The sequence below is a fragment of the Sinocyclocheilus grahami genome, unplaced genomic scaffold (genome assembly GCF_001515645.1).
Source record: "Sinocyclocheilus grahami isolate Dianchi unplaced genomic scaffold, SAMN03320097.WGS_v1.1 scaffold970.1, whole genome shotgun sequence".
In the NCBI taxonomy this organism is placed as follows: domain Eukaryota; kingdom Metazoa; phylum Chordata; class Actinopteri; order Cypriniformes; family Cyprinidae; genus Sinocyclocheilus; species Sinocyclocheilus grahami.
In genome coordinates, this window is record NW_015506149.1 from 116,581 (window position 1) to 132,115 (window position 15,535).

At 34.7% G+C, this 15,535-nt stretch overlaps 1 protein-coding gene across 1 annotated transcript; it reads left to right on the forward strand.

Annotated features, from left to right (window-relative positions):
- Nucleotides 1-1,206: 1,206 nt before the first annotated feature.
- Nucleotides 1,207-11,117, forward strand: LOC107564907 (phosphatidylinositol phosphatase PTPRQ-like; the record flags this gene model as incomplete). The annotated part of the gene is made up of 6 exons (XM_016250078.1): nucleotides 1,207-1,369; nucleotides 2,403-2,563; nucleotides 5,990-6,104; nucleotides 7,138-7,364; nucleotides 9,789-9,858; nucleotides 11,002-11,117. Coding segments are annotated over exons 1-6 (852 nt in total), but the record flags the coding sequence as incomplete, so codon positions are not given.
- Nucleotides 11,118-15,535: the final 4,418 nt, after the last annotated feature.

Consider the following 15,535-nt stretch of genomic DNA (forward strand, 5'->3'; position numbering starts at 1 on the left):
GCCTTTGGACACCTGTTAAAACTTTCATACTGGCCGTCTCAGCTGAAATGTAGCCTAGCAACACCCCCGTGTGCTCGGGTTTCTGCCTTTCTCATAATACATGAGCGCCAGTCCTTCATTATGCCTTACAAACAGAAGGAAGGTATTTGAGTGTATGATGTAAAGATGCTTTTTGTGCAATGCGAATTCCAAGGGCAATGGTAATGATCTTCCCACTTCCATTGTCACCCCTATTTTAGATTGGCCTTGCCAGCATCTCAGATGTTTATTGACTGATCTATTAACACTGTTTTTTTATATTTGTTTGTCATTTTATTTAAACTACTATTCAAAGGTTTGGGGTTTGTAAGATTTGTTCATGTTTTTTAAAAAAGCCATCTCTTATGCTCACCAAAGCTGTTCAAAAAATACAGTAAAAACAGAAATATTATTACAGTTTAAAATAACTATTTCCTATTTGAATATATTTTAAATATAATTTATTTCTGTGATGCAAAGCTGAATTTTCAGCATCATTACTCCAGTCTTCAGTGTCACATGATCCTTCAGAAATCATTCTAATATGCTGATTTGCTGCTCAAGAATAATTTCTTATTATTATCAGTGTTGAAAACAGTCATGCTGCTTCATATTTTTGTGCAAACCATGATACTTTATTTCCGGATTCTTTGATGAATAGAAAATTCAAAACAGTATTTTTTATACTTTGCTGTCACTTCTGGTCAATTAAATGCATTCTTGCTTATTTTATTTCTATTGCTTTCTTCTCATTCAATCCTCTTTAGCTTCAATATGGCTTTGCGGGTGACCTCCCTCTGCAGCACCAGGTTGATCTTCATGGCAACAGTGTCAAGATTCATGACCTGACCCCAGGAAGTGATTACAGGTTTGAGATCCAGTCCTTCCTGGGGTCAGATTTCAGCCAGACCACATCCCAAAACATCTCTACTAGTAAGAATCTCCCAGTCAATATGTCTGAAGCAGTGGCCCTTGATTCTGTTCTTAGTGATGCTTTCTACTTTTGGTATCATTTAGAAATACAGATAAAACACATATTAACAATTAAGGTCATGCTTGATGTTTTTCTAAACTAATTTTTTTATTCCAGGGCCAGCAGGTGTATGTTCACTCTCTGTGTCTCACGTCAATGGGACGTCGGCCACAGTGTCATGGAAACCAGCCACTGGTCATTTTGATTTTTATAGAATGGCGGTCAGTAACATCTCTCATATCTGGACATTAGATGTGAGTCCACACTCGCAGGAGGTCACTGTCAGCAGCCTGTGGAACGGATGCTCCTACAACATCACTGTTCAACGCTTCAGAAACAACATCAGTGGAACCGCCGCCACAATCACCATACGTACAGGTTTGACTGTTACCCACAATACACTTTGCACAACTGAAGGTACTAGTTCCTGTGAAACTGTTTTAAGACCGTTTGTATTGTCAATTAACGCTTGCATTGAACCAAGCATTGAACCAAACTGAATTGCACAGAACTGATTCTCATTGCATTGAATTGAACAAAGCCTAATTGAATTTAACTGAACTGAACTGTATTGCACCAAACTGAACCTTAACTGTAAATGAAATTTAAATTCAGTAAATTGAACCAGGGTTATTTTAGTATAATTGATATACTATTATAGTTGTGTTCATATTTTTAATTAGATTTTTTTTTTTTTAGTTTTCACTTACATTTTTGTGAAAGTTTACCTATTTTATTGTCTTTTTTTAGTTTATTTAGTTTTAGTTGTTTTAAACTAAATGAAAATGAGAAAAAAAGCTTAAATAAAATACGTTTAAGGGTTTATATATTGTATTTAAAATAACGAAAATGTTTTTTTTTTAAATAGTTTTAGTTTTACTTAACGATAATAACACTGAATTGAACTGCACTTAACTGAAATGAATTATTCAGTTAATTGGTTAAGTTTGGTTTGGTTCAACTGCATTGAATTGAACTGAGACTAATCTGAGCTGAATCAAATTGAATTGAACCCAACTGAAATGAATCAAATTTAACAGTTAATTAACAATTTTCTAATTACTTTTGCATATTATCAACATTTCATTGTTGATCGTTTTTATTTTGTTCTATTCTAACATTTTTACTGTTTCATTTTAATCTGGTTTAGTGTCATTTGCATTGCTTGTATTGTGTGTCACTTGCTTGTTTACACTTGTAAAGCACTTTGAACTGCATTAAATTTGTTTAAAAGGTGCAATATGAATAATGTTTGGTTGAGTGATTGAGTGAAACTGAACCGAACTGAACTAACTTTAATTTGTACTGAACTGAATTATATTTTTAGCAAATGTCTGCCTATAAATTATACTGTCTGCATGCATTTGCATGTTTTTGTTTATAGTGAAAAACCAAAATCTGTGTGTTTCAGTCCCTGCCAGTCCTGAGGGGTTGCGAGTGATAAGCGTGTCACCTCGTGCTTTCTCACTCCACTGGTTGGCATCACCTGGATGTGATAAGAACTACATGGTCCAACTGCATCCTGACCACGGCAATATCAACATCACCACCACAGAAGATAGCGGAGTGCAGGTACACACTCACACTCAAACACACCCTGAGTCACTGCTCTCCCGCAGCCATATGCCAGGTGTCAGGTAGAAGAGTATCTGTGTCAGCTGGGCGGAGTGTGTGGAGGAAGGTTGGAGAACAAGGGAGAGAGTGAAAGAGAGAGAGAAGACCATTAATGATAGGTTTAACAGTGGTGGAGGGACTAGTTTGTTTCTGATCACTCACATACCACCGGTTAGTTAGCCCGTTCACCCATCCAGCAGCTCTCTCTTTAGTGAGGGGCCATCATGCCATCCTGTCTGCCCCTGCTGGTTATCCTGTACGCGGGCCTCTGTAACATTCAGGTAGGCTTTAATTGCATATTTGCATTGCATGGGTTTTGCATTACATGACATGCATCACACAAGCTTTTTAACCATGGACCAAATTAAATAGTCAAGTTGTGCCATTCACAATTGTATTGAAATTGAATTATTTATTTACTTCAAAAAAAAATTTTTTTACAACATCATTTCATATTTAATTTCAATACAATTCTGAGATTCAATTCAGAATTGTATTGAAACTGAATTTGAGATGATGTATGTTGTAAAAAAATATTAAATAAAACAATGATTATTGGAGTACATTTTACAAGAAAATGCTATTTTAGCTATTCTAACCTTAGAATTTCACATTTAATTCACTGTGTTACTTGCCATTTCTTTGTTATTATTTGTAAAATGTACTAGCATTTTTGAGTTAAATTTGTTTCAAAGTAAATCCTACTCTGTTTTCCAGTGTAGCAAACAGAAATGTTTAAAGAAATAAATTAAAATGGATGGTTGTAATCAATCAAATGCCACCTGTAGACTTTTTTATGTATATTTGATTATATTTACTAAATTGAACTTATACTAACATAAAAAAGAGACTCATTTCCCAGAATGTAATTTACCCCAAAGTCTTTAAAATGGAGCATTTTATTTTATTATTATTATATATATTTTTTTATATTATACTTTGAATTGCAATTCTGTAAATAAATTCATCTTCCTGTCATTCTTATTGAAATTCCAGTTGAACATCTACCTGGGTGTTTCAAATGAAATTCAAATAAATTTCAACTACATAAAATGATTTCAAATGAAAATTTCAACTCGGGAACTTAAAGGGTGACAATTTTGTAATTTTCTGCAACCCTGCGAGACTGATTTATTCCCCTAAAACACACAGACTGTGTTCTGTTAGAGACACAGGTGTGAGCTGGTGAGATGGTGAGACGCCACACGACCTTAGAGGAATTTTTGAACTGGCTTGCGTTTCTTAGAATGAAGGAACACGACAATACTGGCACACAAACAAAGACTTGAGTGTGTGATAAATATCACTGTGCATTGACTGGTTTGTGCAGGACTGTGTGTTTGGAAAGCATTGCCATTTGACATTTTATTCTCTGAGGTATTCATTTGTAGGGCATTCATAAACGTTACCATCACCAATCAAAATTTCTTTTTAAATTTAGATGCTTTATGCAAATTTTCGACATTATTTTCCATTTACGGTACACCTGTGTGAACTTGACAGTAACTTTCTTTGAGATCTTGGGACCAGCTCGTTAAATTGAAAAATGGTCCAGAAATTTAGTTTTGAGAAAAGCTCTTGGTATCTGTCTCGGTATAAACTTGGTTTATATGGTTGATATTTTGCAGTGAAATTCATAGAAGTATGGCTTATGCATATATACTGGTTATGTAATGCATGTATGCATGAATTAGGTTTTTCAGTCTTATCTTGTTTTACTGGTGTTGTCAGGCTATTTTATACTCAGATCTTAAAAGACTATTGTCTTTCTGGAACAAGTGGTGTGACATCACGTACGGTAATTTAGCCTGCCGCTGTTGCATTACTCAACCAACCTTGCGTTTGTGAACATGTGACAGAAAACGTCAAGAGATGCTTTTGTTCTATGATATTTATGAACAAATGATTTCTGATGAAACTATTGCCAATACTCCATATCATTTGAAGTGCATGCTAACTCCAGAAGATTTGTTTGCAAAAAGTGTGTCTGTGGGAGTGTCTGAGGTGCTTGTATTATTAATGGTATCTAGATGTTTTTGAAGGCAGTTTGATGCATGATGGTATTTTGAGGGAATATTGCGACGTGTTTGATTAATGTGAGTCATTGTCTTCAGTTAGGCATAGCCAGTGCTCTTTGAATCACATTCATATATCTGATCACATTCAATTTGTGGTTTGCTGATTATCTTGTGCTGACATTTTGATTTTACCTGAGGTTTATTGTAGCGTATATTATGCTTTGGCCTTCTCAGAAGGGACATGACTTAGCAAGCTTTGTCATGCACTGAAAATGAGCCTTTACTGACTATATTTGAAAAATTCTACTCCATTCAATAACAATAAGTCAAAATAAGCTTTTTTTTTCTTGAAAACAACCATTTTTTTAAAACCCTGAACTTTAAGGTGCAAAACAACACCTTCAACAAAACACATAACAACAAAACATAAGATTTTATCATTATGCAGGTCAATTGCATATTTGTTTGGCATGGGGTTTGTGTTACATGACATGCATATAAATACAAATACCAAATGAAATACTTAAGATTAGCAGAGTTGTGTGCCATTTAGAATTGCTTTTAGAGTTAAAATGGAATATTGTAATCAATGTTTGAGATGTCACCTATTAATTTTTTATAGATTTAATATATCCTATCATAAAAGTTTATTGTAAATATTTATTAACATTTGTACATTATTGCTAATCAGACTTTTTTCACAAATGAAGCATTAACACCAATGAATCTTCTAAGATGTTGTCATTATCACTTCAAAATGTGACAGATTTAAATATTTAACAAAATATCTGCAAACCAATACAGTGCCATTTCCTATGATCTAATATATGTGACCCTGGACCACAAAAGCAGTCTTAAGTCGCTTGGGTATATTTTTAGCAATAGCCAAAAAAACATTGTATGGGTCAAAATTATCGATTTTTTTTAATGCCAAAAATCATTAGGATATGAAGTAAAAATCATGTTCCATGAAGATATTTTGTACATTTTCTACCATAAATATATCAAAACTTAATTTTTGATTAGTAATATGCATTGCTAAGAACTTCATTTGGACAACTTTAAAGTCGATTTTCTCAATATTTAGTTTTTTTGCACCCTCAGATTCCAGATTTCCTAATATTGTCCTATCCTAACAAAACATACATCAATGGAAAGCTTATTTATTCAGCTTTCATATGATGTATAAATCTCAATTTTTAAAAATTTACCCTTATGACTGGTTTTGTAGTCCAGGGTCACATATAAAGTTGTTATAGAAAAATGTATGGAATTATGCCTTTTAAAATGTTTCGTATCTGTCACCATGTTATGTTGGTTGTAGATGTGTAACTTGTATATGTATTGTGTATATTCTATGTGTTAGGCTCAAGTGTCCAATGTAACCTCTGGAACATCATACACTGTGACGGTCAATGCGGTGGCCTCGTCAGGGTTCAGCTCACCTGTCAGCCGAATACTCGTCACCACTACTGAATCCTGTAAGTCTGTGTGTTCCGTTCTTAAACCACTATTCCCTGATATATATTCCTCTAGACTTCCTCCTGAGATTTTTAGCGGTTTTTGCTTATGTTGTACACATACAACACTCTTTAAAATAAAGGCTCCAAAAGGGGGTTTTCACAGTGTTGCCATAGAAGAACCATTACGGTCCCCAAATCACCTTTCAGTGAGCAGTTCTAAAAAGAACCATTTTTTCTTAGTGTGAAGAACATTCGAATAATCTAAAGAATGTTTTTTCCACTATAAAGAGCAATCGAAAGATTCCATGGATATTAAAAGTTCTAGAAAATGTTATGCTATAATAGTTTTCTTTTCAGTACCATGCAAATACCATGGTACATGAATACAACAATCATGCAGTACTGCTACTGTATACATAAAAGCACCATCTGATATCATCTCTGTACTACTGTATTGTTTTGCAAGCATAGAACCAGTGACGAAAATTGAAAGACGAAACCCTTTGAGATGTTGTACATGAATCCAAATGCATTTTGTTCCATTTGAAATGTGTGTGTGTGTGTGTATATTTATGTTTGCATAATTGATGCTGATTCCAGTTAGCAGGCTTTGATAGGTCGGTATCAGATTCCCAGGGTGCTGTTTGCCCGTCTCTCTGAGAATGGCATGGTCGGGTCACGCTTTCTGGTGGCTTTATATTGTTCTTCTCCTCAATGGCTAACACCTCCACAACAACGGAGAGCTGTTAGCAAGCCAAACGCCTTCTGAAAGACCTCTAAATTTGATAATGACCTGGATGATACTAAATCTAGGTCAGAGCAACAATATCCGTTCTGCTTCATTGCAGAAGAATGGCAATATAATAAATGCAAGAAGTGACAATGAATTCAAATGAATTGTGTGTAAAACTACAGAAAATAATTGCTGTAATTAAGCAATTAGATTTAAGTATTCAATAGAGCTGACATAGTCAAGTAGGATAACATACTGAATGCATTAAAAAAATGCTTAAATTAATTAATTATTTGTGTTTTATCTATGTGTATGCAGTACCTGCGGCCCCCTCTAAGCCAGAAGGTGAGCGGGTCGGTTCCAATGGGATCCTGCTGTCCTGGCGGATGCCAGTGCCTCTCGACCCCTCAATTCACTCATTTGTCATCAGATACAAGGAAATGTGTCCATATCCCGACCCTACCTTCACTGAGGTCACCAAGAGCCTGGATATCCCAGAAACCCTGCTGAATACACTCACCCCTGGAGCTACATACAACATCAAGGTGCACGCTTGAGGCTTCACACATTTCAGTTGTTTATTTGATAGCAAAAATGAGAGAAAAGCTAAAAAAATACATAAGTTTTTATGTACACAAATCTGTGCCCACAGCATAGATTTTCAGATATCATAGGAACAGAATATCAAGCTTCCTAGAGGGTGTGCATAACACATTTGACTACAATATGTTTTTATGGAAATGTTTTTAGGAAAACGTGAAAAGGACCTAAAGTATAATAACTTTCGCAAAGCTGCATCATATTACATTGGAACTATTATGAATTACCGTTTGAAAAATTGGAATTAAGATTTTTGTAATGTTTTTGAAAGAAGTCTCATATGCTCAGCAAGTCTGTGTTTATTTGATCAAAAGTACAGTAAAAACAGTAATATTGTGAAATACGATAACAATTTCAAAGAATTGTTTTTTATTTGAATATATTTGAATATGTAATTTATTCCTGTGATGGCAAAGCTGAATTTTCAGTCTTCAGTGTCACATGATCTTTCAGGAATCATTCTAATAGGCTGATTTACTGCTCAAGAAACATTTCTTATAATTATCAACGTTAAAAACAGTTGTGTGGCCTAATATTTTTGTGGAAACTGTGTTTTTTTCAGGATTCTTTGATGAATGGGAAGTTCAAAAGAAAAGCATTTTTGTATATAATATAAATCCTCTGTAACATTATAAAGGTCTTTACTGTCACTTCTGATCGATATAATGCATCCTTGCTGAATAAAAGTATATATTTCTTGCAAAAAAACATTTAATGTAATTAATTAACTGACCCCAAGTTTTTGAATGGTAGTGTATATTTAAAACAACAGAACTACAAATGCACAAAAGCTATAAAGTAATAAAATGATAATGTCAGCGAGCATGGTTGTAATAAGGATAGTTTTGCTCAAGGAGAAAAACACTTGAGGTTGAAACACTTGAAGTGAAAAGATACTTCGGTGGATAGTTTAAAAATGCCACAAAAAAGCATCCTCAAAATGTGCTTTTAATCATGGCAGGTCTGCCTCATTGAATACTTGTAACCTGCTATGAAGAGCACAAAACCCAGACTGAGCAGGATTCTTTGATGAATGGGAAGTTCTAAAGAAAAGCATTTTTGTATATAATATAAATCCTCTGTAACATTATAAAGGTCTTTACTGTCACTTCTGATCGATATAATGCATCCTTGCTGAATAAAAGTATATATTTCTTGCAAAAAAACGATTAATGTAATTAATTAACTGACCCCAAGTTTTTGAATGGTAGTGTATATTTAAAACAACAGAACTACAAATGCACAAAAGCTATAAAGTAATAAAATGATAATGTCAGCGAGCATGGTTGTAATAAGGATAGTTTTGCTCAAGGAGAAAAACACTTGAGGTTGAAACACTTGAAGTGAAAAGATACTTCGGTGGATAGTTTAAAAATGCCACAAAAAAGCATCCTCAAAATGTGCTTTTAATCATGGCAGGTCTGCCTCATTGAATACTTGTAACCTGCTATGAAGAGCACAAAACCCAGACTGAGTGAACATGGGTTTTCTCATAATATGCTCATATTACAGGGCAGATGTGTCCTAGTACACACTATTAACAAATTCAGATGTGACGTCATGAGAAATGCGCTTCTTAAAGACTCCCAGTGAAAAATTCTAGAGATTTCCGATTTCTTTCCAACTCTAAAGAACTCCAGGCTTCTTATTGAGGAATGGTGCAATATCACACAGTTCAAGAGCTGAACTACATTATTGCCCAAAGAACCGAAGCTCTTCTAAAGGCAAAAACATGACCTGCTCCTTATTAAGTGAATGGAAATTAACGCATTTATATATGTTACTGATATTATATCCAGCCCATGTGTATCTGAGATGTTAGATTCTCCTGTATTTCCCTTTTAAGTGTTTTGCGGTGGTCATTGTGGTGTATTGTTGTGTCACCTCTAATGAAACAGCAGCCAGTAAAAACTTTTCTGAAAATGCTTTTTAACTCTGTAGGGAAGGTCCAGCGTTCAGCAGACACTACTGGATTAACTGTCCACGGGAAAGTTGCCAGTGGCCTCTATTCCATTGATCCCACTCAATAATTTATCAGCTGTGAATTATTCATCTCCTACAGAGAACTCTGGATCCACGAGGGATCTCTGTTTTCCCTCATTTGTCTCGTGAATTCATTGGCTGGGTACACCGTGAACTCTGAATTGACTCTCTGAGCTTTTGTGTGAGCGTGTGTTTGTACATGTGACAGTATTTGATGGATCTGTTGTCTGGAGTAGATCATCTTGCATTGGAATCTTCATTCACAGTGTTTATATAACCACCTCTGCTAAGTCATGGTGATAAATCAAGCAGACGCTCTTATGCTGCGTGCGTTTGGCTACAGTATATTGCTTTTTAAAAGCTTTTCTTCTGTCTTTTCTCTACAGGTTGCAGCAGTAAACAAAGCAGGAATTGGACCTTTTAGCCAGTCTCTGTACTACAAAACTGCAGAGGCCCGTAAGCAATATCTATATATTTAACATAAGCTTTTTGCAAAGTCCTAGTGAGCCTCTTTGCTGTCTTCAAAGGCAGCATCTTGAGTAACTGATTGAAAATGCTCTTCATGGACAGCAACTTTGTTAATGGTCACTCACTCATGTGTAAAACATGAATAGCACTCTTCCTATGAAGCGCATTTTGATATGCTAATAACCACAGAAATACACAAAACTCACCAGTTTTGGGTGAAATTGTACATTTGAATTAAATGGAACATTTTTAGTAAAAAATTAAATATATTTTATAATTGACATTTCCCTCAATTTTGATGTAATCCTCATAAAAATATTCTCTGAACTCACCACGATGAATTGTGGTATTTGTCACAAAAATATTAAGCAAGAAGTCCTAGTGAGCCTCTTTGCTGTCTTCAAAGGCAGCATCTTGAGTAACTGATTGAAAATGCTCTTCATGGACAGCAACTTTGTTAATGGTCACTCACTCATGTGTAAAACATGAATAGCACTCTTCCTATGAAGCGCATTTTGATACGCTAATAACCACAGAAATACACAAAACTCACCAGTTTTGGGTGAAATTGTACATTTGAATTAAATGGAACATTTTTAGTAAAAAATTAAATATATTTTATAATTGACATTTCCCTCAATTTTGATGTAATCCTCATAAAAATATTCTCTGAACTCACCACGATGAATTGTGGTATTTGTCACAAAAATATTAAGCAACTGTTTTCAACAGTGATAATAAGAAATGCTTCTTGAGCAGCAAATCATCGTATTAGAATTTCTGAAGGATCATGTGACACTAAAAACTGGAGTAACGATGCTGAAAATTCAGCTTTGATCACATGAATAAATTACTAAAAAAACTTTATTAAATTGTAATAATATTTCACAATATTACTGTTTTTACTGTATGTCTGATTAAATAAATGCAGCCTTGGTGAGCATTAGAGACATTCAAAAACATTCAAAAATCTTACCGACCCCAAATTTCTGAATGGTAGGGTATATGTTAGCAAAGATTTTCTGCATATGTTGCCTAAAAGTGATGCCTGCTGTAAGTGGGGATGTATGTATTGTATGAAAATACATTGTATGATTAGTGTGTGTGTATGTGTTCTGATCAATCTCGCAGCCCCTGGTCTGGTGTCAAACCTCACAGCGTTTGCTGAGGATCACACGTCAGTGTTAGTGACATGGTTTCTCCCCGTACGCATTAATGGTCTCATCACTAAGTTTGCAGTAAAAGTCAAACATGCTCGAACAGGCCAGACCGTCCGTATGCTGGAGCTCAACGCTGAGGACATCATGAACGGAGCCCTGCCTCACTGCAACGTACGTTTGTACTTGCATTAATGAATATTTGAAGTGATACAGGACAGCTGAGCCAAATTCAAATCGCAGTGGTATATGCATCGATCTACCAATCTTTACAATTAGTTTCGGAGTGTTTATGTGCATGCATGTGTCTTCTAGGATGCAGCAGACATCTTATCTCGTGGAACTCCAAGCCCGTCTGAGTCTTCCCAGTTGACCTCTGCTGTGTTGCCCACTGCTACGCTCTCAGCCGTACCTCCCGCCGTCATCTGGAGTGTTCCAATTAGTGTGAAGATTGATGAGCTCCGCCCCTACACTCCCTACGTGTTTGAAGTCTCCGCCTTCACCAGTGATGGGGAGGGACAGATCGCCAGCACTATGGTCCGCATGCCAGAGGCTGGTATGCTATCACACATACACACTCTTCATTCTCAAATACTGTATATCTACACTACTGTTCACTAGTTTATCAGTAAGACTTTACTGTATGTATAATGCATTATAAAGGTATTCATAGTGTATGTTGTAATTCATTATATCTTTTCATAAATAATTGTAACCAAAATTAAAGTGCATTATGCATCAGATTCTTTGTTATATCTGAAATGGGTTGTTTGTGATGTGTTTTAATGCATTATACTTTCTAAAGGTGTAAAAATAAATGGATAAGTATTATAACTGTGGTTACAATTATTTATGAGATCATACAATGCATTATAAGGTGCATTAAGGCATAATTAATGCATTATATACTACTGTTATAATACTTTTATGATGCATTATGTTTAAAGGCTTCTAGTAAAGTGGTTTTTACTGATTTTTTTTTTGGAAAGAAATTAATGCTTTTATTAAATGGATCAGAAGTTCTATAAAAATATATTAGAATTAGCATATATTAGCATATTAGAACGATTCTAAAGGATCGTGTGACACTAAAGATTGGACTAATGGCTGCTAAACATTCAGCTTTGCATCACAGAAATAAATTACATTTTAAAATGAATAAAAAAAACAAAGCAGTTATTTTAAATTGTATACAATTTTATAAAAATGATGTACGTAGAAAATCCTGTTATTGCACGATTATTTAATACATGTTGCAAATGTGTTTTCATAATTTTTTATAATAATATCTGGAATTATAGCAATAGGACACATATCTTATTTTAATAATCACAATTTTCACTGTAATACATGATCTCAAGTTTTCAAAAAATTACTATAGATAGTAAAGAAACAACCTATGAAAAGTTATATGCACCCTGATTTTGTCTTTCATTGAGTTTAATTTTCAGTTGATATTTCAAACCTTTAGACATGACATAATGTTAGATAAAGTGAACCTGAGTCAGTATAGCATATACTTCAGCTGATTTTATTCAATGAAGACTGTCAAATAATAATTAAGTTAAATAAAACCCACATTCCCTGTATGAAAATATTATTGCCTCATACACAATAACCAGCTAAACCACATTTAGCTGTGCTGACTGGAACATAAAGAAGCACTGAATCACTTTAGATACTACTGATGTGCAATTGCTTTTTTCTTTCTTTCTGCATGACCCAGCTACACTTTAGTTGTGGTTCATGGATGAATTGCCACAAATGTATATTCTGCTACAGTGGAGAATTAATGGTTCACTTGACCTCCACCATGATTGATCGTTGGTGTCATGTGTTTTCTTAAACTGTGTCTGCTTGTGTATGCTTGATAGTGACATATTGGGAGCCATGTCATACAAAACAATTCAATTTTTGATTCATCTGTTTGGAGAATGTGAACATTGTGAATGTGTAAGTGTTTGCGACTTCTGTAAGTGTTCAGACTCAGGGGTCAAAATAAGTGAGAGTTATAAATGAGGTTTATATTTAGCTGTTCTGGGTGTAATTAAGTCTGTCTGCGAAATCAGCTATCTCTAATTATACCTTTAATTGGGTTAATTTAGCTGGAGGAAAATAATTTTTCATACACAGCCTGTTGGCGCTGAATAAGAAAATGCTTATTAAATGTGTGGAAAAACAAGACTTTAGAGGTTATTTGTTCACTTAGGGTTGCTTTTATCTAAAATTAGATTTTGGTTCAAGGCCTCAAAGCATCCAATGCTATGATAAATAAAAGGCTGCATTTTTCTCAGCATTGGATTGTAGACATGGGAAAATATATCAGCTGTTCCCATGGACATTAATAATCCAACCCAGACTTTACATGTATATACACTACCATTCAAAATATTTTTTAAGAAATTAATACTTTGATTTAGCTAGGATACACTAAAGTGATCAAAAGTGACAATAAAGACATTTATATTTATTTTTATTATGAATAAATTTGCATGACTTTTCTAGTCATGAAAAAAAAAATTTGCACTTAATTTTATTTTAAAGCACATTCTTTTTTTAAGTAATTAAGTTGGCTTGAGAAAGCCAACTTACTGAAATACTAAAATTTCTGACTCTGATTTCTCCTAGAGCTTTAACTCTACAAACTCCAAACTCAGCCCAGCTTTTCAGACTGATCTCACTTAGTGTGCTATATCTTTTCTAACTGATACGACTTACAGTTTTCATAAAAATGAAGATTAAAAATCATAAAAATCTCATAGACTTACATTGACAGAATGTTCAGATGAGCCAAGACTATTCAAACTGTCAAAATTTTAATCTAAACACACTGAAGCCCATTATACTCAATGGACCCTTTTCACAAGACTGTGATGACGCGTTTAATGGTCATCAGCATCATAAATCCTCGAAAGTTTTTCATATTTGTATTTTTTTTTAAATGTATCTACATTTATAACACTGTTCTTTGTATTATATCACCTTTGCATCAAATTACAAAAAAACAGTTAACGCTAATGCGAGGGTGTTTCTAATGCAGCGTCTATGGGAGGGACGGTAAATTTGACATCGTTCTCTCTTCTGACAACCGTTAACAGTTCTCTCAATTTTTTTCCTTTTATTGAAATTCATGAAAAGTTGTTATTTTGCTATTTGAGCAAATGGGAATGCAAAAAATATATTTGTGGTACTCTCCCATTCACTGCTATTCAAGTTAACCCAACTATGACGACTTCCGCTGCAGAGAAACCCGGAAATGTGAAAAAGGTCCATCAGACTTCCATTCTATGTACTATTTCTAAGCCATTTAAACTCATTCAAACTTATCTATCACTGCTCTTCAAGTTAACCCAACTATGACGACTTCCGCTGCAGAGAAACCCGGAAATGTGAAAAAGGTCCATCAGACTTCCATTCTATGTACTATTTCTAAGCCATTTAAACTCATTCAAACTTATCTATCTAATATTTCTTATCATCTATCTATCTATCTATCTATCTATCTATCTATCTATCTATCTATCTATCTATCTGTTAGCAACATGATAGCAACATGCTAATCATGCTAGACACATGCTAGCAACAGGTTAATCATGCTAGCAACATGCTAGTAACTTGCTAAGCATGCTAGCAACATGCTAGTGACATGCTAATCACGCTAGAAACATGCTAGTGACATGTTAGTAGCTTGCTAATCATGCCAGCAACATGCTAGTAATGTTAATCATGCTAGAATCATGCTAGTAACTTGCTAGTCATGCTAGCAACATGCTAGTAACATGCTAATCATGCTAGTAACTTGCTAATCATGCTAGAATTGTGCTAGTAACATACTAGTAACCATAGATATGTATAGATACCCCATTTGACGGCTCCAGGCAGGCACGTAGATGCGGCCGCCATCTTGGAACGGTCAATTTGACGTCATTCACCATTCTGTAGGTTCTCACAGAGCCATTGAGTCGTTCTGTGCTGGATTGGGTGGATTGAATATTCAGTGATTACTATGGTGAATGATGTCAAGTTGACCATTACAATATGGCGGATGGCTTACGTATAGCGGCCCATAGAAACAGTCGCTAATGAGGCATCTATGTATATATATTTACATTTACATTTAGTCATTTAGCAGATGTTAAATGTTTGTTTGTTTTTTGTTGTTTTTTTAAATAAAAATTAAAATAAAAAAAATGAAAAAGAAGATAAATATAGATAAAGTAGAATTAAAATAGAATAGAAAGTGTTAGAGTTAGAGGGTCAAATAAAGGTGGAACAGATGTTTCTTGAAGATGGCTAAGGACTCAGCTGCTTGGATTGAGTTGGGCAGGTCATTCCACCAGGAGGGAACAGTTAATGAAAAAGTCTGTGAAAGTGATTTTGTGCCTCTTTGAGATGGCACAATAATAAGCCGTTCACTTGCAGAACGCAACCTTCTAGAGGGCACATAACTCTGAAGTAATGAATTTAGGTAAATGGGTGCAGAGCCAGTGGTGGTTTTGTAGGCAAAC